The sequence below is a fragment of the Aristolochia californica genome, unplaced genomic scaffold (genome assembly GCF_029961685.1).
Source record: "Aristolochia californica isolate CCGP_79_NKW_82.1479 unplaced genomic scaffold, dmAriCali1.0.hap1 SCAF_14, whole genome shotgun sequence".
Lineage (NCBI taxonomy): Eukaryota > Viridiplantae > Streptophyta > Magnoliopsida > Piperales > Aristolochiaceae > Aristolochia > Aristolochia californica.
Window position 1 is genome coordinate 2,378,473 of NW_027181815.1, and position 27,791 is coordinate 2,406,263.

General features: G+C 35.6%; 2 protein-coding genes across 3 annotated transcripts; both read left to right on the top strand.

Moving 5' to 3' along the window:
* The first annotated feature begins 47 nt into the window (after positions 1 to 47).
* On the top strand, positions 48 to 5,006 carry LOC137950359 (uncharacterized). Its single transcript, XM_068796776.1, has 6 exons — positions 48 to 461; positions 1,147 to 1,386; positions 2,813 to 2,924; positions 3,094 to 3,268; positions 4,001 to 4,241; positions 4,516 to 5,006. The coding sequence occupies exons 1-6, from the start codon at positions 278 to 280 to the stop codon at positions 4,809 to 4,811; spliced, it is 1,248 nt and encodes a 415-aa protein (XP_068652877.1). The 5' UTR covers positions 48 to 277; the 3' UTR covers positions 4,812 to 5,006.
* Positions 5,007 to 5,632: 626 nt separating this feature from the next.
* LOC137949976 (histone-lysine N-methyltransferase ASHR3) lies at positions 5,633 to 27,459 on the top strand. Of its 2 annotated transcripts, none has more exons than XM_068796273.1 (11): positions 5,633 to 6,165; positions 9,635 to 9,781; positions 14,075 to 14,242; positions 20,591 to 20,659; positions 20,895 to 21,012; positions 22,005 to 22,101; positions 23,374 to 23,467; positions 24,781 to 24,859; positions 25,101 to 25,272; positions 25,420 to 25,500; positions 27,084 to 27,459. In XM_068796273.1, the coding sequence occupies exons 1-11, from the start codon at positions 5,758 to 5,760 to the stop codon at positions 27,229 to 27,231; spliced, it is 1,581 nt and encodes a 526-aa protein (XP_068652374.1). In that variant the 5' UTR covers positions 5,633 to 5,757; the 3' UTR covers positions 27,232 to 27,459. The 2 variants fall into 2 exon arrangements, with proteins under 2 accessions (XP_068652374.1, XP_068652375.1); XM_068796274.1 differs by having other exon boundaries at positions 20,633 to 20,659.
* The last annotated feature ends 332 nt before the right edge of the window (positions 27,460 to 27,791 follow it).

The following is a 27,791-nucleotide window of genomic DNA, read 5'->3' on the forward strand; positions in this document are numbered from 1 at the left end:
ATAGGAGTCATAGAGCTGTGGCACTAACGAGGTAAAAAATACATGCCAAAACCCGTCGTAAAGATTATTAGATTCCGTGCCCACGTCTAAAAAGGCGACGGTGCCTTGCGTCTTTCGACTCCCACCAGACCTTGGAATCATCTTCTCCCCCAAATTTGCCCTTGAATCTCTGCCGATCATACAACCTTTTGCTGGTTACAATCTTCTAATCGATCTGCTTGGTTGGAGATTTGTAGCTGAGATTTTTCATCTGATTTTTGGTAAGGAGACCTAGAGGATGTGGGCAGCTTCTTGCCTCGCCTCGTGCTGCGCTACCTGCGCCTGCGAGGCTTGCCGATCGGTCGTCGGAGGTATTAGTCGGCGTTCTGCTCGTATCGCCTATTGCGGACTCTTCGCCTTGTCTCTTATTATCTCATGGATTTTGAGAGAGGTCGCTGCTCCTTTGATGGAAAAATTGCCATGTAAGGCGCTCTTTTCACGATCACCTGCTCTGGATTGCGTTTTTCTGCTTCCTTTTATAATTCGCTGGATTTATGCCTTTAACATGTAATTCGTTTGCATTCTAGGTCAACCCAGTAATTCAGTATAGTTTAGGGTCTGTGCCTAGCTCAACTAGTGAAAGATACTTTATCAATTACACGAGGTTCAGGTCCAATCGCGTCTTCCCTACTGTGGAATGAACCCTAGAACATAATATGGATAGTATCTAGGAGCTCAACATGCAATTACTGCAGCACTTCTTACATTCCCAGGGAGAATATGAACTTCTATTTGCATTCTAAATTTTACCAAATCCCCCTCCGTTTGCTTCGTCGGTGGTTCAGTTTATTTTATTATATATATATATATATATTTTTTTTTTTTTTTTAAATCCCAAACATAATGGAGGCCAGAACCTTTTAAATCATTTGTATAACAATATCTGGTATGACTATTCTCTGTTTGAATGCTCATGGAGGATTCATTTGGAATATCATGTTTCTATAACTGTGGCATTTATAAGTTCAATTTTACTTATTGATATTCCCATTGGGATTCTAAACAATGTCATCATATGTCAGTATTGCGGGTGGGTTGGAGCTTGTCGATTTGTTGCTTGTTGGTTTAAGAAGATCCAGCTAATTTTGTTTACAATCTGATTTGCAGGGATTAACCATTTCCACCAAACTCCTAACAGGGAGTGGTTTGAAACAGATGCTGTTTTACGTGTGAGCTTGGGGAACTTCTTGTTTTTCACCATGTTCGCAATTTTCATGATTGGAGTGAAGGATCAGAAAGATCCTCGAGATAAATTGCACCATGGTGGATGGATGGCAAAGATAGTTACCTGGTGTCTTGTGGTGATTTTGATGTTTTTCCTTCCAAATGAGATCGTCAGTTTTTATGGTAAAGTTTCTCAAAAAAAAAAAAAAAGATTTATCACTCTAAATTAGATCTATTTGATTGTCTTCATCAGTAGAGTTTTGACTTAATTCTGTTTGTAAGATCCCGTGGCAGCACTTTTACAGAAGATATATTTGTTATAACATGCAGTTTCAGGCAGTAATTGCATTAAGACCTACCTGAACCAATGACATGTCGAGTAAATGTTTCTTATCATCTCACAATCATATCATGGCTACATAAGCACTGTATAACTTGAGGCTTGATATAATCCCTATGCTCTATCTGTGACTTAATACCTTTTAATGCTTGACATAAGCACTATATCACTTAAATATGTTTTTGCCAATTTCTTATTCAATATGTTTAGGATAGGTTAAACATCATACAAAACATCATTTAAACATCAATAGCTTAGGGTGAAAATTTTTTAACTTATATTTTTTTCTCTCTGTTGCTTTATTCTTTTATTCTTCACTCTAGAGTACCACTATTGAAATTGAAAACGGTGAATAATTAAAATTTTCTGTTATGATTTTTTTTATGTCATGAGAAAGATGCTTGAAGATGTTTACTTGGTTTTGAATCTCTTGTTTGGAAGATTTCTATGGTATTTTCTTGCAAATGTTGGAGTTGGTTATATGGACTATCTTTGCCCCTTTTGCACTCTTGTCAGCTAGTCTTTTGCTTGCTTGTCTTATTCTATGTCTTTCATCACCATTTAAATCAATGTCACTTTTGGCCTTGATCTATTTCTTGCCTCTCTCAATCATCATCATTGACATTTTATGACACTAATAGATCTCCATCTGATATGTTGAAGGGCTGTCTCAGAATACCTGACTAATCCATGGTAGATTATTTCTCCTAATTTTAAGCAAAAAATCTAATGCCTTTTCCTACTCGATGGGCACATCTTATGTGTGTGATATACCACATGTTGTACAATCATGTGAAAGTATCTATCAGTATGAAATCTCGTTTTTTTTTTTTGTATTTTTTTTTAATTGGATTGTCTTCTGTTGTTATTATGCTCTTTCTGAATCCTTGTTCTACTGTACGATGATGTCAATGTGGCAAGTCCTGCTGCACAAATGCCTCAGTTATCATGACTACTCTGTGTTCAATTGGCAAGTGGCAATGAGTACTTGGAGAGGTGGCAATTAGAATTCTGTTGGTAGTAATGACATTATGCATGTTTATACATGTCTAAATTACATAAACAGTACATCCATGCATGCCTCAAAAAAAAAAAAAAAAATCAATGACAGAAGGACATTTTTTGTATCTCTTTACTTTCTAAAAACTTGAGAATCTCCGGGTTTTTTGGCATCATGTTGTTAAATGTAAAATTGTTTGACATGACTTTCATGATTATTTTTAATACTGTTTGATGCCTGCAGCTGACAGTGAAAAATTCATAATGCAGAGTCGATATCCAAATTTGGTTCTGGACTGTTTCTTCTAGTTCAAGTAGTTCTTTTGCTGGATTTTGTGCATGGATGGAATGATAATTGGGTTCAAAAGGATGAACAGTTCTGGTGTGTGCATCCACCTTTTCTACTTCTTTCGGTTTTTATTTACTTCCATAGACTACATTCCTGAGTGTTCATACTTAATATTGTTTAGTTCTTTTATTTTTCCTTTTCTATTTGTGAGTTGTCAATTTTATTGTTTTTAACACTTCTTAGCTCTTCTTGCTAACTGCAGGTACATGGCGTTGTTTGTTGTCTCACTTGTTTGCTATGTGGCAACGTTCTCTTTTTCTGGGCTGCTCTTTCATTGGTTCACTCCATCAGGATATGACTGTGGGCTCAACACATTTTTCATTGTCATGACATTGATTTTAGTGTTTTTGTTTGCAATTGTGGCTCTCCACCCAGCGGTTTGTTGCTAACCTTGTTTTTTTTTTCCATTTTTGTGTAGATAACCTTGTATTTAAAGTTTTATGGAATCTTTTAGGGAAGTATGAATGATACACAAAAAATTGCAAAATATCAGAGATCCCTTAGAATTCTGACAATTAAACATGCCTCTTGGTTTTTAATTGCATTATGCTCAAACCCTTGTATCTATTTGATACAGGAATGGCATGATACCTCTGTTGGAAGGCCATTGAGTTCCTAATGTAATATAGGATCGAGTCCACTTGTTTAATGCAGGATTCTGTTTTATATGATACCTACCTAACAGCCATTGTATTAAAATAACAACCCTAAATAGCCAAATGGGCACTCTTATGATTAGGTGACTTAGGTGCTCCATAAAATCTTTAGACGTGGGGCCACACTTTTAGGTGCATGCGCATAATCCAAAGTGAAATATTGTTTGGAGGTAGGATGGATTGCATAGATGCCACTAAATTTTCTGCAACAGTAGGCGTGTCTGCCTATATTACTAAGTGACATGACAATGTTTCAAAAGCAAAGGTGGTTCTAATTATCAATGTCCCAGTGGAGTCCATGCCTGTGGGGCACTGTATCAAGCTTCCAAGCTCTTATTTGGCTGATGTATTCAGTGTACTTAGTTTTTTGAGTTTGTTTTACAATCGCAGTATGTCCAGTTTCATCCACGGATTGGTTTCCCGTTCTCTGAATATCTTTATGAATGCAAACAGGTCAATGGGAGCCTCCTGCCAGCTTCAGTTATTTCCTTATACTGTACATACTTATGCTACAGTGGACTGTCCAGTGAACCAAGGGATTATCAATGCAACGGTCTACATAAGCATTCGAAAGCTGTTTCTACTGGCTCACTTACCTTGGGTCTGATAACTACTGTTCTCTCGGTGGTCTATTCAGCAGTTCGTGCCGGCTCTTCTACCACTCTGCTTTCAGCACCAAGTTCTCCACGTGCTGGTAAGTTCTTTAATTCTTGAAAACATGTGAATCTTCCTAGTGCAGTGTTTTAGTGTAGTCAAATAAGTTCATATGAGAACTAGTTTAGCTAGTTGTAGTTTTATATGGTTGCCGAATGATCTCAAGAATTGTTTTGTTTACAAACTTTGGGCTTATTGTGTTTAGAATTTTTTAACATTTATTTCCTTGTGAAGGTTCTCAAGAATTGTTTTCTGTGTACAAACTCTGAGCTTATTTGTATTTTGAAAATTTTAACATTTATTTCCTTGTGAAGGTTCGGAAAGGCCTTTGCTTCCACTCAACCAAAATGAACGGGAGGAGGATACGAAGAAGGATGAAGCTGGACCAGTGACATACTCTTACGCCTTCTTTCACCTCATCTTCTCTCTTGCCAGCATGTACTCGGCTATGCTTCTAACAGGGTGGTCAACCTCTGTTGGGGAAAGCGGGAAGCTGGTTGATGTGGGTTGGCCATCGGTGTGGGTTCGCATTGTTACCTGTTGGGCCACAGCTGCATTATTCATCTGGTCACTGGTTGCTCCAGTTCTGTTCCCAGATAGGGAGTTTTAGGTGACTGTCACTGCCACTCTCAACGTCTCTCTGTTTGTCGAGGTTACATATACCTGCAATGAAACAGACACAGGCATGGTCTGCTAAAACTTCATATTTGGTATGAGACACTGTTTTATTTGGATGGTAATTTGATGTTCGAATGGGATAAATCAATTGTGGCATATATGCAGTTAAGCCGTGTTCAAGGTTTTATACTCCAAATGTAGTTTTGAACTGCAAAATAACAAAAGAAACGGGGAAAGGGCCAAAAGAATTTGAATCAAAGATGATAAAACTACAAGTGCTATGTTGTACTCTCAGTTACTTGATTTAGTTTTTATAGAACTGAAAAATAGAAATCTGCGACGCTTTATTTAGGCAACAAAACAAAAAAAAAAAATTGGTGGTTAGACGTGAAACGCCGACTGACAGTGAAACCAATCTGATGACGCTCGGTTCGCTTTCCCCCTCGCCAACTGTATTCTTCGTCATATGCCCTCCGCCGTGGGCGCACGATAGCGTTCTCTTCAGGCAATCAATCTGAATTGTGAAGTCCTGGCGAGTGCGCCGTGGGCGGCGCTGTTCACCACTGTCATATCGCGCCATTTCTGTCATGTGACGTTTTTGACCTTTTCCTCTGATAGTTACAAAAGATCGTATACGTTCGTTACCGTTGGCGCAACACAATCTGGGACAAGACAAGATCGTATTCGTTGGATTGATTAGTTATTTTCTCTTAATCTTTGTCTCTTACGGTAATTTTGCCTTACGGCTAAAACTCTTCCGCCAAATTCGATTTTCCCGCCTTCCCCCACCATTGCTGTGTTTTCTCATAACCAAACCAGACAAGAAAGCCAAGCGAGATGACAGTAAGGTTCTCTCTCCCTCTCCCTCTCCCTCTCCCTCTCCCTCTCTCTTAACTGAAATGATCCAGCCCTAAGTCCATTATCTTTCTGGATTAACCATGCCGGCCCTCAGTAATCTTCTCGACTCCTCCTCTCTGGCTCTAATTCCGTATACTGATCCTTTATCTGATCCTTGCGGTTCTAATGCTTTTCCACATGAAATCGTCGGTGCAACTGAAACCTCAGGGGAACTTAACGGGTTCTGTTGCATTTGGGATAGCCGTTTGCGGTATCCTTTTCTTACTAAAGACGAGAGTTGCTTGGCCAAGAAGGAGCGGCCGGTGATTGGGGCTCTGGGGAAAAACAAAAGAAGGTTGTCCCGTTATGCGGGCTTGGAAAAGAAAAAGAAAGCTGCCTCGCTGATGTCTCTGGAGGATCATGTGAAGATGTGGGTAAAGAAGAAGGTGGCTTCGGGAGTTCCAGAAAAAGAATGCTGTCTACCGTTTCTAACTAATGCTCCAAAAGCGGTAATTTCTTCTCTTCTACTTTGAAGTGACTGAACTTTTATCTTCCACTTCTGAAATTCCTCAGGTTAATCTTTCATAAATTGATGAAATCGAACCAGTTGTCAGTGAGTTTGTTTGTTTGTGCATATTGCACATTGCGTCTGTTTGAGATTGCTATCAGTCATTTGGTTAGCAATGAGGCCACTAACTGTTGGAAAATTTTAACTCTCAGAACTTAAACAACACTAATAAACTCAAATAAGTAATGCTCTTAGTAAATAAATAAATAAATAATACCTTAAATTGGCTCGAGGTGTGTATTTACTCTCTTCAAAAGAGATTTGCTTCCTATTGTGCATTAGATGCTGGTAATTATTCCCAATACACAACGGGCTTTATGTCTTCTTAGACGTGCATAATACTAAGATGAGCCCATGAACTTAGTAGGACTTTTCCTTATTGCTCAAACTGGATCTAATGGAGGTCTTTTCCTCCTTTTCTATCAATAACCGAAGAACACCTCAAGAACACTAAGAACACCTTTTTTTAATTTAGAGCGTAGTGATTTATTTTTTTAATCTCTTTCTCTCATTCTGTATTTTTATTTATAGGGCTCTTAGTAAAATCTGAAAATTTCCCCCCTGATCTGATGGTTCAGATTAATAATGCCTAATCTGACCGTTCAGATTATAACTGCACAATCTGATGGTTTAGATTTATAATCGTCCATCCAATGGTTTTGGATTTGTAATTGTTTTTATCGAACGGCTATGATCCTCATCCGTCCCAACAGTTGGTTTGTTTCGTAAAAGATAGTTTGTTCTTAGCTCCACACATGTCACACATATGTTATGGAGAGCCCACAAGCAAAGCCAGGTCATGTCTGAGACCATGCACACATGCACTTTGGGCACTTTGTGCACACATGTAATCAAGTATGAAGGAGGTGTTGAGAAACCTCTTGAGTCCCTTTGGTTCAAGCAATGTGGGACTATAAAATAAGGCATGCACGTCCGAGCCTCTCTCGTTCGTGTGTGCCTTTTCAAACCTAAAAAAAAACACAACACTAATTGTACATTGTTAATTTTGTCAGAGTTTGGATTTATTTGTTCAAATTTCTTGTGTATATTATACAAGAAATCAAACTAGTGAATCCTTTTTTACTTATTGGATACAGTGGATGGGATTGTGTGTCTGGTAAGATTTCTACTTATTGGTGAGTCAACAAATTGGGTGAAGTATGACAAACATTTCACCCTCTAGATGGTTCTTGGTGTCTATTTAGATGAGCGGTCTGCCTCTGTAATACCTTAAGATCATGTGCAAAAATGTTTAAGGTTTTTTCAACCTTGCCAGGTTATCAATTGTTAAAGGTTTTTTTCAAACCTTGTAATACATCTAGGGTACCAAAACGGGTGAACAATTGTATCGGCCAGTGATCCCACCCTGCCAGGTTGAGGACCTTCCCAGTCATATTTTCATATAATTGCAGCCAATCCGGGCAGGCAAGGAAGTGATCCAGCTTGGATAAAATTGACTGTTGCTGCCCATTTGACCAAGTGAAAGTCTTTCCAGAGAGGGATCTCATCAAGCTTGCAACTACCAATAAAGTTTGCAAAACCTCTCACAGATGAGGTGATACAGGTTGCTGGTAGGCTCTTCTCATTACAAAACCATATGGTATTAAAGTCCCTTGCAATAAGCCACTGGAATGACCAAATCTGAGTTAGCTCCAGTAATTCGTACTAGAAAAATCGCCTCTCACGGTATCTAGTGGGTTCGTAAACACCTACTAGGCACCATTGGCAGCCTGAGGCGCAGTCACGGATGTGTAATCCAATGGAGAAACGTCCCAAGGAAGAGTCCAAAACGTCAAATAGCATCGAATCCTAGAGAATAATCAGGCGCTAGAGTGGCTGGCAACATTGATAGATAGCCAATTCAGGGATGGGTAGGGCTAGAGGTCACGGGCAAGGGTGTCGTCCATCAATTGGCACTTAGTTTTCTAAAGAATCGCAATTGAGGGCTTGCATTGGGAGAGGAAGCGACAAATTATAGTGCGCTTCCACAAGGAACCAATTCCCCTTACATTCCATGAAATAATTATCATTGATGATTTTGTTTGTGGACTTTTGAAGACTTGTCATCAACTGGCAGTTGACCGTTATGCAACTTTGTCATGCTCATCATGCAAATAAGTTCTTGATGGAGAAAAGAATGACATGTTCTTGGGGCCATAAACACAATACTCTAGATATCAAGTTTCTTTGCCCTCTTGAATCAAAAGTCTCAAAATTCTATAGAAAGTTAGGGACAATATTGCAATGGCTTTGAATCGATTAAACTAAGAACAAAGGACCAACAAATGACAATCTTTTTGGGTTTGAATGCCAAGAACCTTTCAGTATTATTGTCAGAGGTGGATCCGGTCCACCTCTCTTGATTAGGTTGGCTTTCCGCACTTAAACAACTAGTCTTTTAGGTTGCATTGGCCAGCCTCTTGACAATTATGTGTTTGTTTGTGGCTTGTGGATGACATAAGCTTTCAATATTCAAATGCTTATCTCAAGCATGCTTTGATTATTGATTCTTTTGAGCTCTGTTTGAATACCCTAATAGTATTGTTAAATTGAATAGTTCCATTTGAGAAATTAAACAATTGTGAAAAAGTGATCTTCTTGATATTTAATTTGCAAAGACTTTTGGATTATTGTGTTCAATCTTTTTCTTTTAGGACCCCAATTTCCTTGATTTGGAATATATGTGTTGGAGCATACACCTAAAGTAGCAATAATAGCCATGATCAAATTCTGGACTATATGATTTATAACGAGTTATCTTTTGCAATAAGAAAACAAAGTCATTGATCACTTCTGGAGGAGCTTAATTTACTTGGAGATATCTTTGTCTTGATGGAAACTCACGTGTTTCTTGGCTCTTATTGTCTAAGATGAAATCTAGATGCCTTGTCATTTAGGAGTTCAATTTCTAGGTGTACTCAGTTTTTTTGAGTCTCCTTGCCCTCATAAGAGTAGCTTTTTCTTTCTAAGGTAACTGCGTCGGAGTTTTCTAGGAATGCTTTTTCTTGTAAAAGGATGATAGTGTGTCCCTATTACTGCTTGAAAAACCAACATTTCAAAGATGACCTTCATGCTGTTCTCATGGTCTCTGGAACTAAATTCAATCTAAGTGCTGATGGGCCTTGAAAAGCCTATATGAAAAGGATTTTCTGGTCTGCCTTTTGTTAATATTTTCTGTTGTCTATACAGTAAGAGTTACTACACCTACTTGTGGGAATGAAAAAGGCACAGTATGACAAAGAAATATGACAAAAATTACAGGATTTATTAGGACCACATCAGGATAAGTGTGAAAATTTTGTTTTGTGTTATATGTTTCTTAAATCTTGCTTGGTATTTTTCCTTTGTTTGTTGTTTTAACTGCCGTTTGAATGACTTTCAACTCATTATATGTTTGTTGTCTCTATCAGGTTGAATGCCGCTTATGTAGTAAAATTATCTACACTGGAGAAGAAATTCTATGCTCTGTTCGAGGTTGTGAAGAAGCCTTCCATAAAACATGTGCTATGTCAACCCCTGGTGTCTCTAGTTCTAAGAGGTTCACGTGTCCTGTGCATGTAAAGTATTTTCCATCATGATCCTGCAGTTGTTTGATTATATGTATTGTAAGAGATCTCTGACATGGCAAGGGTTTTATGTTTTACATTTTGAAGTATTATAAAACGTCATGACCATTCCCGTTGACACAGTTAAATTCAAATGACTAAATATTTGAGGCCATGGTTAATATAGCCTAGTCTAAAGATGCCTGGTGAAGTTATTATGTTTATTGTTTTCTTGAGTTTCTGTTGGCAAGTGTTGAAAGGACTGAAGTAGAGTATAGTAACTGTTGCAATATAAATCAGAAGCATGGGTAAGTATTTTTTGTACCTGATCTTTTTGTTGCTTATGAAATTTCAAAACTCCATCTACTTTCTTCACCTTTTTATTTCTGAGGAAATTAGGGACCAGAAGAGTCACACATTACTTCATTCTCTCAACTTTTCTGTATGAGGGAGTTAGATCTTTTACAAGATTGATGATCCTCCAAACTAAAGCTATGGCTCCATGACTTTTGTCCATGATAGCTGCACTTGTCAATGACTAAAGTGCAAGTTAGGGTGGAAAGAACTGATTCATTTAACATCTTCCCTGTGGACGTTGGATAGCGCCATACTGGTCTTAAGGACTGCTTAGTAATTCAGTTCTATAATGGCCATTGTTACAATACCAGTTCAGGGGTATTTTGATCATTTCCCATGTTATATTTTATCCTAACTTATGTCTGTTAGCTAGACAATGTTTTTATATTCTTATCTTTCAAGTTTCATTCAAAACAGGGTTGTATTTTAGGAGATATATGATTTTTTCTGTTTAGGGGCATTTCTGTTATTTATGTAATTATTCACTTAAACTTGCTTTATGCTTGTTAATAGAGCCATTTACATTATGTACTGCATACCCAACGACAACGCACAATTGAAACACTTGGAGATGGATCATATAATATCCATGTATCGTGTTCAAATAAGGCTTCCATCTCTATATCCATAGTCTGCTTCCACTAAGGAGATACCAAGGCTTGCTGCATTGAAGAAGGAATGTCACAAGAGTACAAAGATAGATCAAACCTTTTGAATGGACTAGACAAGAAATCAAAGGAAACAAACTGAGAAATAGGGTGTCTGGTAGACCTATAGACTCCTTTTCAAAACGCAATTGGAAGATCCAAATCACTTACCTTAGGCGTTGTAGATGAGAGAAACTTTGACAAAGGAGGTGGAGAGAGAACCTTGATTGGGGTCTTGGAAGGTTTTTGAAGTTGATGATAAACTTGTAGTGGCCTTAATGCTGCTATACTTGACACTTTGTTAAGAACATCCCGCACATGACTAGGGGCAACAATACCTGTATCAACATAAGATGGAGTAGATAGCTTGATTGACCCAGATAAAAATGGAATATCTTCAATAAAGGTCATATTAGTAGATATAAATATCTTTTTAGTGGAAGGAGAACAACACTACCCTTTTGTGTACAAAGAATATAATGAGAAACACCAAACTATATTTTTATATCAGTATATAAATTTAGAAATACATTGAAAATTTCAAATTTCTCCAGTAGGAGATACAAGTTAATCTACTAAAATCATCAATAAATGAGACCAAGAACTCGTAACCAAAACTTCTAGATATAGTCCATCTTTCTCATGTCTTGAACCAATCATCCTCCTTGTTTGGAGGTCTTGAACATAGAATGAGTAGGATAAATCGTTATGAAGCAATTCAAAGATTTAGTTAGTTAACTAATTGACATGAGATGAATAGGAAATTTAGGAACAAATATCATTGATTCTTATTTCAAGGAAGAGATAGGTTGGACTTTGCTTACTCCACTGATTGGTTAAATCGAAAGAAGATGATGGACTAAGATTTTTAAAAAGAGAAGACATATCTAACATATGTGACTATGAGGAAACTGGACTCACATATAAGGTAGATGTACTTGAACTTGCAAGTGTAGCTGTAGGAGGTGTAAGTTGAGCTAATAGATGTGGAGGATGACAAAGAAGTTACTTGCGCTATGCGCTAGGCTAACTGTTGCAGCTCATCAAGGGCACTAGGTACAATATCAAATGGTCGGCTCGAGGAAGTTTCATTGCTGTCCTGAATGGTTGAATTGTTCCAAGTTAGTTTACCAAACTTATTTCAACACTTGTTAGAAAAATGATTGGTGTGTTCATAACATATTCACCTTTTGTCACCTTTACTTTCATCATGGCCTTTGCCTCTATCAAACCTCTGCTTCTGCTAGTTCTACCTCGACCTTGTGCCGAGTCTGATCGACCTTAAGTATGTTGGATATTAAGGGCAACAACTTCCACCCCCTCACTTTCTTTGTTGTCCTTTGATGTTGCTATTGGTTTTTTTTAAAGAAAATGTATTTATATTAACAAGAGAAAGTTTACAGAGGGTGAGGGAGTAATTCCCTTACAACAAGAGATGTTGCTATTGTCTCTGCATGCATTGCCCTACTAAATGCCTTTGAGCATGATGATACATCATTTGTGGAAATAATTGACCTCTAACTGCATTAAACTCAGGTCCCAAACCATCCACGAATTTAGCTACATGAATCTGCCCTTGCTGTTTTCTAAGCTTTTTCTCATATGTGATGAATGGATGACAAATACTAATTTCTTGTAAAATACTCTGTAGTTAGTTACTATTTTGTCATTCCTCTTGAGGCTAAACAATTTGCATACAATTCATAAATTCTAGATAAGTGGCTTTCATGCACATATAGAGATTCAAGAGAAGTTCAAATTTCCTTCACAATTTCACAATTCATTATTTGACCTTTAAACTTCCTTTGTAGTTTCACAATTCATAATTTGATTTTTAAAATTGGATTCTATGTTGTTGATTAACTTGCTTATTACCTGATTATCCTTTGCTTCCCAATCATCTGTAGTAGGAACCGGTGGATCATCTCTACTGTATTTAGATTTTCTTTTATCTTTGAGATAAATCTGAATAGATTTAGACTAACTAAGATAGTTTTGGCTATTCTATTTCTTGTTAGTAATAACAATAGTATCTTTACCTTCCAAACGTTCAAATTCTCTTATAGGAGTAATTATTTCACCTAAATCGGCCATAGAGAATTAAATCAATCAACACCAATAATAACAAGTAGTTGTCATAGTTTGATGCCTGCATAGGTAGTGTGAGCCTCAACAATTACGGTTTTCAAAATAATTCTAATCCAATCACAATCATTCAACAAGAGAGGCAATAAGAACTAATATTGATATCATAATAAAAATTTTACAAAAATATGGATGACATTAGCCTTCTTGATGATGACATAGGCACTAGACATAGGGTTGAGATCCTGTGCACACTCGAAGTAGGATATTCCCAAGGCATAACCTTCTGAGAGAAATCACACATATAACAGCTTATAACAGCTCAATTGGCAATACAAGCCATCAACTTAGGGTTATGACAATTTTTTTTTGAAAAACCTTACCTTGACTTTTGATCAACAGACAATCTTGAAATTCCTTTCTTGGAATGTGGAGATGTCAAAAAGAGGAGAAACGAGTGCCTAAGAAGCTCTGAAACCTGGACCTTGTTGTTTTGATACCATGTGAAAATGTGAAAATTCAATAATAGAAGAAGTAAGAGAAAACAGAGAGAGAGGAGAGGGGAGGAGTTTGTAAGCCTGCACTTGTTGAGGGCTCAAATTCGACTTTCCCTTCTATTTAGGCTTACCTAAGTGAATATAAAATCAAGTTACATACATGCCCTCATGATTCAAACCTCTGTATGTCACTGTACTCCTAATAATGACTCTACCTTACTGTCACTAAAGATTCATATAGTAAGTGTAAAATGACTGGATTATCCCTACATGAAATTTAACAGCAATGAATATTATTAATAAAAATTTGAACTAGTACATACAAAAATAAATAGAAAAAATACAAAGCAGAAGAAATGAAAGAAATTTTAATAAATTCATAAGAAAATGAAAATCTTAATGGAGCACATTGTTTCAATAAGATGTGTTTTTGATATTTCTTCTTTTGCTAAGGACAGGTAAGATTTCAGTAAACTTTGATTTTGAAATTGATAGTTTATATACTGAACATATAAATAAGAACTTATCACATGAGGAGCACAGCTTAATGTTTGCTTTACAGCCTTGATTTATGCCATTTGTGGAACTTTTCATTTTTAATGGAGGTTGCCTTTTGTTCCCTAATGGGTTTTATTTCCTTGTAGAATGTTCTATGATATTGGTCTAGTATCCTGATATTTACTTCAGAGCTAATTTAGGGAATATATTTACTCAAGCAGGCTTGCTTTGCTTGCAAAAAGAAAGGATATTACTGGCGTTGCATGAGATGTACAATTTCTGCACATCGTAGGTGTGAGGCTTGGCCAGATAATGTGATTCATCCCACTGGGCAACCGAGAAAAGCAGTTTGCTGGATGCATCATGCTGACTGGCGGTTGGAGAAGAAGGTCGATCTCTTCTTTCCGTAACCAGTTCTATTTATCTTTAATTCGATGGCAGAAAGGTTTCATGGTCTTCTGTTTCCAACCTCTTGGTGCTTAATCTAAAATGGATTTTCTCAAATATTTTTACTTGTTTCTTTATTCCTGCATATTATGTCTCATTTTTTTTTTCACTTTCATTAGCCATCAAATGTGCTGGACATGGTGAGATAGTCAAAATGAGTAAAGTTAATGGTCTTTTTTTTGAATGTTACATGACCATTTTCTATTTCCAACCTGTTGGTGCTTAATCTAAAGTGGATTTTCTCAAGTATTTTTACTTGTTTCTTTCTTCCTGAATATTATGTCTCATTTTTTTCTCACTTTTATTAGCCACTAAATTTTTAAAAAATGTGCTAGACATGGTGAGATTGTCGAATATAGTAAAATTAAAGGTGTTTTTTTTTAATGTGACATGATCGTGATTAATTTGTTCAATTGCTCTAAATTTCATTATTTCAAGGGCTTTAAAAGCCTTTTTTAATTAAAATTATGTTGATTTATGGTCCACCACTTATTGGATTTTATTGATAGACTAAAGTTGTATTAATACTTATCCTCCTCGTTCATCTTTCTTGATTATCAATTTTTTATTTTAAGTGTAAACTAAGGAAAGAAGAAAGATTAAAGAGAATAGGAGAAGAAAGGGGAAGAAAGGGGAAGAAAGAGACTGTATTTAATTTAGTCTCATTAGAGTGTCCAGTTGATCCCAAACTCTCTTAAGTGAAACAACTTAAGTGAATTACAAAGAAATAGTCCATATTGGCTTTATGACACTTATATTGCTTACAACGATAAAATAGTAGTAAAAATGATAAAAAATACATCATTGGACTTCCCTAATTAACATCTTGCTAACTAGAGCATCAAGACACAATGCATTGTACTAAAATCACCAAAATACTCTTGAATTCTAATGCTCCCCCTGAAGGTGGGCATATATATATATATACACCAACCCAACTTGGAAAAAAAATTGATGAAAGGACTTGGTAAACAAATCTCCAATCTGAGTGGTCACTTTTCCACTTAACATTACATTATGAATAAAATGACAATCTTCTTCAAAAAAAATAAAAAATGAATAAAATGACAATCCACTTCTACATCTTTGGTTCTCTCATGGAATATTGGTTTGCTAGCGATGAAGGTTGTTGTTTGGTTATCATAATTAAGTTCCATTGGACTATTTCTCTTAAACAAAATTATTGCAACATAAACTTTACCCACATAAGCTCATTTATAGTATGCTCTAAATATTCAACTTCAAAACTTTTCTTATGCAACTATGTTCTGCTTTTTATTCTTCTAGCTGACATGGTTACTACCTCAAAATTTTTTGTGCTACCTCAAGAAGCATTTTCTTGAGAGTGTCCATATACTGACTTACAGCTCCGACTGCAAAGGATATGCCTGATCTAATGATAGTAGTGTAAATTAGCTGGCCAACTAGTCTTTCATGCATAGTTCTATCTCTAAGTGGTGAACTACTGTCATCATGAAGCTAGAGTTCATCTCCATAGGTGCTTCTGTTGGTTTTGCATCCATTAACCCGTGTTCACTCAGCGAATCAACCACATACTTCCTTTGAGATAGAATCATATACCTCTTGCTTTTGGCCATTTTTATTCCCGAAAAATATTTAAGTGTACCAAGGTTTTTTGTCCAAAAGTGCTATTTGAGATACTTCTTCACATCCTCAATAACATCTCTAGTGAGAACAAGATCATCTACATACACCATTAGCACAATAATACTAGACTATCTATGCAAAATAAACAAAGAGTGGTTACAATGACTTCTGATGAACACAAATAAAATTTTCACTTAACTGAATTTCTCATATGTTTGTGGACTTTGTTTCAAATCATATATAGTTTTCTAGAGCTTGCACACTTTGCTTGTCTTCCCTTGAGTAGCATATCCCAGAGGTTGCTCCATATATTCCTCTTTTTGCAAATCTTCAGACAAAACTGCATTTTGGATATCAAGTTGGTACAATGACCAACCATTATTTATTGCTAATGGTATTGAGTCTTGCTATAGGGAAATGTGTCAAAGACATCTACATCGTAAATCTAGGTGTCCCTTAGCCACTAACCTTTCTTTATATCATTCCACAATGTCATCAACATTATACTCAGTTGTATAAACCCACCTACAACCAACCACAATAGCCCTAGGGGGCAAATCAATCAAGGGACCCATTTCTTTATCCATGGTTCTTTTTCCACTTTGGAGAAGTTAAAGAATCTATCACTTTAGTGGGAAGGCATGTATGATAGGAATAGGCAAAAATGACTCAAGAGAGGGATCCTTTTTGGAAGGAATGACATTAGAAGACAAAAATAAAGTGTATTTTTAAAGAAAATCGTATCAACAAAGACATGCATTTTTCAAGATTGAGGATCGTAATATTGATAACTTTTTGGTTTATGAAATATCCAAGAAAAACATAAGTAATAGCCTATGAAGATAATTTCTCAATATGAAGACCGACACGATAAACAAAATAGATAGATCCAAAAACTCGAGGAGGTAAATCAAATAGCATATGCTCAAGTTTCAATATACGCCTAGGGAAACGATCAGCTAGCACAAAAGACAAAATTTTGTTAATTAAATAGTAGGATGCTCAAGTAAATGTTTGATGAATTATCCCATGCGTAGCACAAAAAAGACAAAAGCTTATTATTAGCAAATTCAAGACCATTATTAGAAAGAAAGATATGGATTAAAGCACCAAATTGTATTTTTATTTCAATATGAAATTTGATAAATACATCTAACACTTTTATTTTCTTCTGAAGGAGATACACCCAAGTTACATGACTATACTCATCTGTAAATGTTAAAAATATTTGAAAGCAAAAGAACTATGAACCTAACATGGGCCTCATATATCAAAATGAACTAAATAGAATTGACTCTATCACTACTAACAACTTAGAGGCAATGAACTTCGATGGTGCTTCCCTCGTTGACATGACTAACATTTAAGTGAAGTATTTGAAGGTAAGGTCTTCAAACATAGAATGTGAGGGAAAGAATGTGGCTGGGCAATTGAGTAACTTGGTAAGTTTGCTATCAAACAATAAGTTGATAGGAAATTTGAAGACATACAATAGTGAATTAAATGAAAGACCTGATGAAGGGCAAACATTCCCTTCACCACAGATAAAAGAAGTAGAACCATTAGCGAAGCTAACTAATTTATATTATGAAGATGGGGGCACATACGAAAAAATAGTGGACATACCTGACATATGGTTGGAGGTTCTAGAGTCTATCATCCAAGAAAGGAGAGAATACATGAACTGTAGATATACCTAAGGTTGCTATTGTGGTATTAGTTGTAGGAGGTGCTTGAGATGTTGGAGTAATATTCATGGCTAGCTGAACTAATTGCTGAAGTGTCTCTTGGGAGCTACCAGAGGACCCGATCTCCCCACTAACCACCTCTCTACCTTCTACTGATATACTAAAATTAGCCTGAGCAAGCTTCCCAAATTTACCCCAGAACTTATCCAAGAAGTAATTAGACCTGCTACAGTGAAACATTTTCTATCTCCACGGTCTTTATCTCTGCCACAGCTATCATTGCCATGTCCCCTACCTCCAATGTTTCCCAATTTAGATCGAGAAGTAGGAGAGGAGATATTAAGAGCATCGTCAAAACCTTTTGGAGCTTTACCATTTCTCACTGTTCCTTCAACCTGAAGAATTTGATTATAAGCTTTCTCTAATGTATAATCTCCATCATCGACTAGAATTTGGGCCCACACACTATCTCCAACTCATCTAGAAATTGTGTAACTTAGATATGATTTTTCTCCTTCCTAAGTTCAACAACATTTGTCATAAAAGGATGAAATGTATTGATCTCTTGCAAAACACCTCTGATCTATATAAAGTATTGTGCTGCTGTCCTATCACCCCTCGCCATACTATTTTTTTTGCATATAACTCATAAATTCTAGATAGGTTAATTTCTTGGGAAAAAATAGATCTAAGTGTGTCCCCAATTTCCTTTGATGTAGGACAACTCATAACCTGATTACTTAGACCTTTCTCCACACTATTCACTAGCCATGTCATAACTTGGTTGTCTTCTACCCCCTAGTCATTATTAGAGGGTGAAGGAGAAACTTCAACTTTATTTTGGCCTTGAAGAACATTTTTACCAATCTTGACCAATTAATCTGAATTACTTGATCCCTTGGAAGGTGTAACAACTTCCCTAGCATCAGTCATTGATATCCCTCTACAAATTTCAATCCAACACTATCAATAGTCACAAAAAATCACCAATTCGAGCACTTACAATTGCACATCCATTTGCGGGTCCCTCACTAGCACAGACCTAGCACTCAATTACCTCAGTACACATCAATGCATCCATGATGATTTCTAACTCATGAATATGTTAATGTAGGCACAATATTGATGATCCAAACAAAAACAAGCAACACTTGAAGAGGTGTGCAGGTGTTGGTCTTAGAGAAGACCTTACAACCCTCATGGAGCACTGAAACACATAAAACTGCCTCATGTGCAGCACATGCCATCACCTTGAAGGATCTAGCACATAAAGAAATGAAAAAATGCTACCTTTAGGCCAATCAGCAGAAAAACATTGAAACTTTTCCTTGAGAGAATTCTCAGATTTTAAGGATGAATCTCTAATATGATATGCCTTAAGTGGATTCATTGCTTTGATACTATGTAAACTAAGGAACAAAGAAAGATTAAAGAAAAGAAAAGAGGTGAAGGAAAAGAAGGCAGGGGAAGAAAGAGAATATGTTTAATTAGTCTTGTTAGGGTGTCTGCTCGACCCCTAACTCTCTTATTAAAACAGCTTAAGTGAGTTACAAAAAAAAATTCATGTTGCCTTTATGATACTTATCCCACTTACAGCCATAAAACTGTAATAAAAAATGATAAAGATACACAATTGGACTTCCTTAATTAACATCTTGCTAATTAGAATATCAAGACACAATGAATCCTATTAAAATTACCAAAATATCTCTAAACTGTAACATTAAGCTTTGAGTTCAATTGGTGAGACCTGTTAAGTGGTTTCCACTACTTTTCAGAAATTTTTAAATATGAAGATTAGTTTGATGTAGAAATTTTAAAATATGCAATCTGCTAGAAGAAAGATAAGAGAGAGTAGATAGCAAAAGACAAGTTGGTACAAAAATGGATTAGGGGAAAAATAAACCTTAAGATGTTTTATTATTTTGACTTAAGTTATTTACAGCAACTACATGCTTTAACATAGAAAAGAGAATTCACCACCTATAAGTGGCTTGACCACAAACCTTTACATATATGACTACACATTGCACCTCAAGTAAGAGGATATATATCAAATTATTGTAGCGTGTCACATATTGAATAGAGCTTTTCGGTTAAGACTTTAGTGAAATGTTGAATTTTTGAAAAAGAGAAATAATTCATTGACTTGATTTTAACTTAGTACAATGAACCTCTATTTATAATAAAGAAAACAGGTAGAATCAAATTACAATTAAATTACTCTTGTCCCAGTTACATTTAAAGTCAAACACTAAAAGATAAGTCCTAGAATGATTAAACAATTAAACATAAATAAAAGACTACCATACTTAAAAACACCTTTAATTGAGTACTCTTCTGTGAAACCTCCTTCTATTAGATTCCTCTTAGACTCCTCCATATTAATTCTGTCTTTGTGAGGCTTCTTGCTGTGAGAGTTATGTTAGGCTCATTCCGTACTTGTTATTTAACATGAAACATATCTTCCAATTTGATCTTTGGACCATACGTAGGGTGTTGATCTTTAGAGATGATAGTCTGCCTTAGTTAATTTAGTTCTTTCAAGAAACATTGGATTAGTAACAATAAAAATTGTGCATGACTGTCACATCCCAAATGAAGGGCCTGTCCACTAAAAACTGTAATTAGTCATCATTGACTTTATCCACATCAATTCAGATGTAGTATTGTCAATTGCTTTATAATCTGCTTCATCACCAAATCTGGCTATACTTTTCCAAGTAATACAGACTGCTTTCAATAATTGTACAAAACTCAGTATCATATCTGCTACCATCTCAGAATTCCCATGATATCAAGATGACCCCATGGTTTATGATTGTGCCTTTACATGGTGCACTTTTGAGATACTTCAAGATCTTGTAAACTGCATCTAAATGACTTGCCTAGGAGACTGCATAGACTAATAGATCAACCCAAACGGTTTGTTTTCCATATAATGTTTGCCTCTGTTATGATTATATTTCACTGCTCTTGTTTTTCATTCATTAGGATGACTTACTGACAGGGCTAGTGGATTTATTGGATAAGCAGCATGCAGTTGCCACTAGTGATGCAGAGGTCAGAGCCTTCAAGAACATTCACCCTTCATTTCATATATTATTATCATTCATTTAACTAGTATTGTTTCTGCTGAATTACACCATCCTCCAGTACCTTATATTGTTATGTATATATTTTTTTCCTTCCTGTTCACATTGCAAGAAAGGTTAGATTTAGTAGTACTTGTTTTTAATGTTGGGTTTCCAAATATTGGTTGCATAAGTTCTTGACAATTCTTACCAATCTTTTGTAGGAAATCTTCTCCCGCTTGCCTCTTCCTTACTTCGATCAGGAATTTGATATTGACTTCTTGCACATGGACATTTTGAAGAATGACTTGGAGCCAACTCCTTACATACATATAAGGCGCAGTATCCTACAGTTATGCTTTACCAAAACTAAAATTGTTAGTCATGGATCCAGTGTTGTGGGTCTGGGAAGTGATAGTTGTATCACGTAGATGTAATCCTAGCACTCTAGTTCTATATCATGTCATTCTCTCTCATTTGGTTATTGATCAACATTTTTGGCAAGAAATAAACCTGCATTGCCCTACTTGTATTGATCTAAGTCCCAGGTTAGATAGAAACTCTATAAATTCTAGTTCAATATCATGTGGTTCTCTCTCATTTGGTTATTGATCAACATTTTTGTTAAGAAAAAACAAACCCATTAAACCTGCGTTGTCCTACTTGTATTATATCTATTCAAAATTCTTGCAAGTTGCCAATGCCAAAAACTTCTACAATGAAAAAAGGATCAACAAGAAATCTTGAAAGGCCATGAGCCAACTTCTGTAATAGAGGGGTTCTCTATGCTCTATATAGTGTGTGAAGTTGGGTCCAAGGCCGATCCTAAAATGATTAGCCAACTTAAGAAACTTCTTTCCCAACTAATAAACTCAAGATCTTTGTACTTACTAATTCATGTGAGACTATTCCTTAACACTCCCCCTCACGTGTAGGCCCTCTTTTGTGGTTCTATTAGTGAATTATTTAGGTGCAGGCTAACTTTTGTGACTCTACAAGTAGATAGTTTAGGTGTAGGTTCACATATGAGTACCTGCTCTAATACCATGTGAAGTTGGGTCTAAGGCCCATCCCAAAATGACTAGCCAACTTAAGAAACCTCTTTCCCAACTAATAAACTCAAGATCTATGTGTTCACTAATCTATGTGGGACTATTCCTTAACATATAGCTTTAAGGTTCTTGCCTGGGTTGGCTTCCTTCTTTTCAAACTTTTGCAAAGGGAACATTTGGACCCGAGTTTTGGTAAAAATGTTCTTGATTGTCTCCATTTGTTTGAATGAGTCTGATGTCAGCTACTCCGAAAAATTGTTTCTCTCTAACCAAAATACTAAGATATCTACCTTGTCAAGAAGAAGCGCAGCGATACTGATGCTGATGCTGGATGCACTAATTGCAAAGATAAAATTTGTTTTGAAGATTGTGTCTGCAGGTACATTGCAAACTACATCTTTTTTAATTCTCTGGTAAGCTGTATGCTTGTAGTCATGCTGGATATGCAGTTGGTCCAAGTAAGTCTTATGCTTTGTAAGAAACTAAAGGCCAGGAAAAGAAAAAAACTGAATTGGTTGACACTAGCAGCAAAACAAGCATCATATGAGTGTGGGCAGAAAGGTGGTGCATTGCACATGAATAAAGTGGGTATGCTAAAACCAATCCATACTATAGCACTTAAAAACCTAATTCGATATCTTATATGCACTTAATTTGCCTATTAGGTTTTCATTGGATACGAAGAAACAACCCGTTAAACTGATGAATTTTTAATGATATTGATTAGGAAACCCTTAACCAACCCACTTTTAGCCCAAACTTCATCAAGAATATCCACTTCAGAAATCAGGAAAACACCCTTGAATTAATAACTTTTATATTTTGAGTGGAGCAAGTGATACATAATTTTAATTATTATATAGCAAATGGAAAATAACTGGAACATCCTTTCTTACCTACTTCTTGCATGAAAAGTATAAAAAGAAAAATATCCTTTTATATTTTTGTCCTGCATTTTAATGTGAAATAACTAAAATATCACTGTGACCTTTCTTTTTACTCTTTTCACAAAATTGATAATATTATCTTTCTTAAAATTATTTGCCATGTAATAAAAATAATCTTGTGATGCAGCACATCCAATTTGGAAGATCTAGCTAAAAAATATCTAAGGTCTAGAGATCACCCTAAAAGCTCTCATGTTTATGAAAGAAGAAGAATGGAGGAGACTCAAATTAAAGAGGCCTGGATTTCCTATTTTGGACTCAAGTTCTAAAAATAAAAAATCTTAAATTAAAAAGTCTCTCTATGTTGCAGTTTCCTATTTCAAGGATCCTGAAATTACAAGTTTTAACTTGACAATAAACTTTTTGTTTTTTAGCAACTTGTTGTTCTGGTTAAAATCTTCAGTTAGAAAGTCTTTCCTAGTGGTAGCATGTGTTAATATGTTTGTACCCTTTGCAGTTTTGCTGTAATATGTTTTAAATAATGTTATGTTATTTGATTGTATTTAATAGCAACAATCACTTTATAATTTCCTTTTTTTGTGCATCTAAATTATCAAAATTATGTCCTTGGAGAAGGTGGTTCATGTTATTATCCAGTATTCATGCGACATGTTGGTTGCATCTATATATGCATTTCAGTCCAATATTTTGAAGACAATATAAGATAATAAATTGATGATTAAAGTGACTGCATAATCCAACAGGGTTCAATCTATCAGTTGCTCAAAGGTTTGCAATTGCTCTGAGATGTGTACAAATAGACCATTTCGCAAAGAGAAAAGAATAAAAGTTGTGAAGGTGAGGTGCATCCTCTGATTTGAATATCTTACAGTTTTCTAAACATTTTGGTTTTACCTATGTTGTTTCACTTGATTTCCTGGAAATATGATTGGTTAGCACTATACAAATTTTGTTTGTTGTTTATCTTCTACACAATGAAAATATTTATTTATATCAATGAAGGTTGGACTCATTTGTGGTAGGTGTTTTTTTTTTTTTTTTTTTGGTGATAGATGATTTTATTTAAAAGAGAACAAAGAAATGGAAACTCATTGTGGTAGGAGCTGAGCATAGAAAAACTGGGAACAAGCAAATTGAAGAACCTGTGTTAGGTACTTGTAGGGCATAATAGGGTATGGAAGGGTGTTTTTTTATATTCTCTAATTAAGAGGGGTTATGGTTACTATGGATGTGAAGTTTTTGTAAATTGAGAAGCTATTAGTAGCAAAGACGGTGGCCTACGAGCATAAAGTAGTACATCATAATGCGGAAGATTTAGTTGAAAAACATCAATGGACAAGTGATCACCCCAACATCATCCATGTTTATAAAAGAAGTAGAAAGGCGGTTCAATTTTAAGAGGCTTGAATTTCTTATGCTACGACAAGTGCTAAGAATAGAAAGCTTAAAGTCCTTGTTTTGATTGCACTGAACTTAAAAGGGGTAGTACCCATGAGAGCTGAACGTATTGCAGCTGTAATTGAATTAACTGCAAACCCCAAGCTTGGTAAGGGACGGGCATCACTCGGGTTGAGGCCAGTGTACGACCTTGCCAAAATGTAGAATATGTATGCATCACTGTGATTGTGAAAACTAACAATGGAACCAGCAAATGTAGTAGGAAGGATGGGAAGGATGAAAATTCATGTATCTGATCCCAAAATAATTGGTGGAAGACTCTGGTGTTGATGATAAGAATGGTGGAACTGCTCATTGCAATTCCATTTCAGGTAAGAATCAAAACATTGCAGGGGTAAAGTATTAACAATTAAGTACATTAATAACAGAGAACATGAAACTGGTGTATACTTCTAAATTACAGAACATATGTGTCATTGTACTTTAGGTTAAGAGTCTGGTCATTATTCTGCTTAATCTGTCCGAATCTAACAGATATATTGTGCTATATTTGCAATCCAAGCACCAGCCTGTCCTTGTGCTGGTTAAGAAGTATATAATGCATCTTGACATTTTTATTCTAAAATATATTTTCAGCATAAAATTGTTTCCACTACTTACCCACTATCAATTCTTTACAGATTGTTTTTTTCTTATTTATGCAGTTAGTGGGTTTCAATTTAATTAATTACTTATTATCCAAGTTTTTGTAGACCCAATCTTGTGGATGGGGAGTGGTGGCAGCTGAATCTATTAAAAAAGGGGAATTTGTTATAGAATATTTAGGAGAAGGTACATTTCAGTTCTCCCAAATTTTTGCAGTTCAATGCTAAATAATTTACTCTGTAATAGTGCTCTCTACTCAGTTTTCTAAAGTTAAGAGTATCGATCATGTGGCATCTTGTTGGCATTCATGTAATGTTACTCTAGAAGTATCCAGGTGAGCCTACATGTAGCACTTTATAGCAAGATATTAGTGTGTCAAGGCAATTTTACTGCTACACTAACTATAGTTGTTTTTTTTGTTTTGCAGTTATTGATGATGCCTTATGCGAACAAAGGCTTTGGGACATGAAATATAAAGGTGCCAAAAAATTCTATATGTGTGAAATTCGGAAGGACTTTACAATTGATGCAACTTTCAAGGGAAACAGTTCTCGATTCTTAAACCATAGTTGTGACCCAAACTGTAAATTAGAAAAATGGTTTGTAGTTTTGAACTTTTTTTCCAAAGTTCTGCCTTAATTTATTTCATTTATAAAAATTATTATTAATAAAATGGTTGTTTATCGAGGGTTTTGTTTGTACAGAATTGTTTATTGAGGGTTTTTATTTTTTCCTTGTATCATTAGGCAAGTGGATGAAGAGACACGTTTGGGCGTATTTGCATCAAGATCTATTGAAGCCGGAGAATCATTAACATATGATTACAGGTATTTCAGAGCTATTAACCATCAAGGACCTATTATTTTCTTGTTTTCTCTAAAATAGCACATTCATGTTGATATCAGTGAAGTTACTTGAGTAATTCATGGAGATGTAATTTCCAAGCTATTTTTGAGAATATGAGAACATTTTCTTCAATTGATTACAAAGATATTTAATAAGTAATTAAAAGGTGCAGTTTCTTTGCTGTAGTCTTTGTTAATGGGATGGGATAGATAACTTTTTAATGTGTAAAACAGTTGGTGATGGATGTAATCTTGTGTGGCATTTAATGCAGAAGCAATTCGGGTTGTTGTTCACTAAAAAAAGTTTCATTTGTTTTTTTTTTATTTTTGTGAGAACTGTAACAAATGAGATTCCACAGAGAGAAAAGGGATACAATAAACATGTACATCAGCTCCTTGGAGGAGTGAACATTAAGTCATTTCCAAAAGGAATACTGAAAAATATAGGAAACCTATAATAAAACCATGAAATTTAAAGGAAAACAATTTCACAGAACTAGTAAGAAACTTTCGGTTTAGCCAAGGAATCACAAAATAGATGACCATTTGATTGTAGAAAATCGAAAATATCCACAATCTCCTCATGCCAAGGAGGTGATTTATTTTTTGATATCCAGCTGATAACAACCGTTGAATTCTTCCACTACGATAGGGTCAGAAAAGACAGTACGATTTATTTAATCTCATGTAAGAGAACCCAAAGTTCCATTTTAGTGGAAGCAGTGTGTACCCTTGATGATTTTTTTTCATCCCAATGCCATTAAAAAAAGAAAAAAAATTCACAAAACATCTAATCACACCTCCACCCCTTCAAGACCTGGATTTGCCAAAATTTGTCATCAAATTGTGATGGGTATCAAGAGTTTCAAACAAGTTCTAGGAAAAAAAGAAATATGGCTATTTGGCCCAATGAGGAGCCCAAGATTTGAGTTTGTTAGTTAGTAGGTTTAAGAAACTGGGTTGGTTTTAGTTGTAATTTCGTTTTTATTGTCAGTGGGTTATGTTTTAGCTGGGCTTTGTCTTGACCCATAAGAATTAATTCTTTTTCAGTATATTTCATTTTTAATTTAATTGGCCTTTTTGGTGTGGGTTTAAGGTCCCTTAGGTTTCTTTAAAGTTTTAATCTTGGCCTTCAGTCTAAGTCAGTAAGATGTTTTGATCTGGGTTGATAAATTTTAGGGTTGTGGCTATTTAAAACCACAAAGTCCTGTAATTGGACAAAATGAATTAAATTCCAGAATTATGTTGCTTGGGTGTGAAGATATCTTTCTCCTTTGAAAGTGAATTCCAAAAATAGGTGTGATGCCTCGTTTTGTCCTTCTTTCTTTGTTTTTCTCCTAATTGACTTGATCAGAACCGATAATTCATAAATAGATCATAAGGAATGAGCTAAGTAGGCTTCAGTTTGGCTATTGACTAGTCAGTATATAGTGACCAAATTCAGGATGCCTATGTGTAAATCCACTGAATTGATGGGACTAAGGTCAGAATTGTGTCGACATCTTTTTCATTTATATTGTCTTTGGAAGATTATGCCTAACAATTGTCATGTTGGTTTGCTTTAGGTTTGTACATTTTGGTCCTATGGTAAGGTGTTGTTGTGGTGCTAAAAACTGTCAAGGCTATCTGGGGAGCAAGAAAAAGCAGGATATTATGAACTTATGCTGGGGAAAGAAACGGCAGAGATCAACAGCATATGTGATTCCATTCTAGAGAACCATTTGGTTCGTCACAAAGTTAGTTTGAGGCACATCGGAGCTTATTTCATTCCACTGTCTTTGTTGTTCATTAGTCATTTCATTCTTTACAATGAGATGCAGTGTCTTTATTGAAAAGGCCTGCTCTTTTTGTTGTGCTGTAATGTAGCAATGTAACAAAATGGTTGATGAGGTTTTTTTAATCCTCTCATTAAGAGATGTAATTCCTGTTCAAGAAAAAAAATGTGATCAATATATCACATCAAGCATTTGTATAATCTTTCAGAATGTGTTACAATTAAGTGAACTATTGAGTGTACAGAATGAATGGATCTATTCCTGCTTGTTATCCACATGTAGTTTTTCTTCCTGAGTCTCAAAGGAGATATATTGTTATGTTTTATATACCTGAAAAGAGATTTTTACTAGTTCAATGATACCAGCAAAATATATCGGAGGCTTCTCACAAATGGTTTTACTTGTTTACCTTATAGAAAACAGAGTTCGGAGGCAGAATTGATGCTCTAAATACAGAAGGCATGTGCTAACTGTTATGACCTAAATTTCATGTTTACC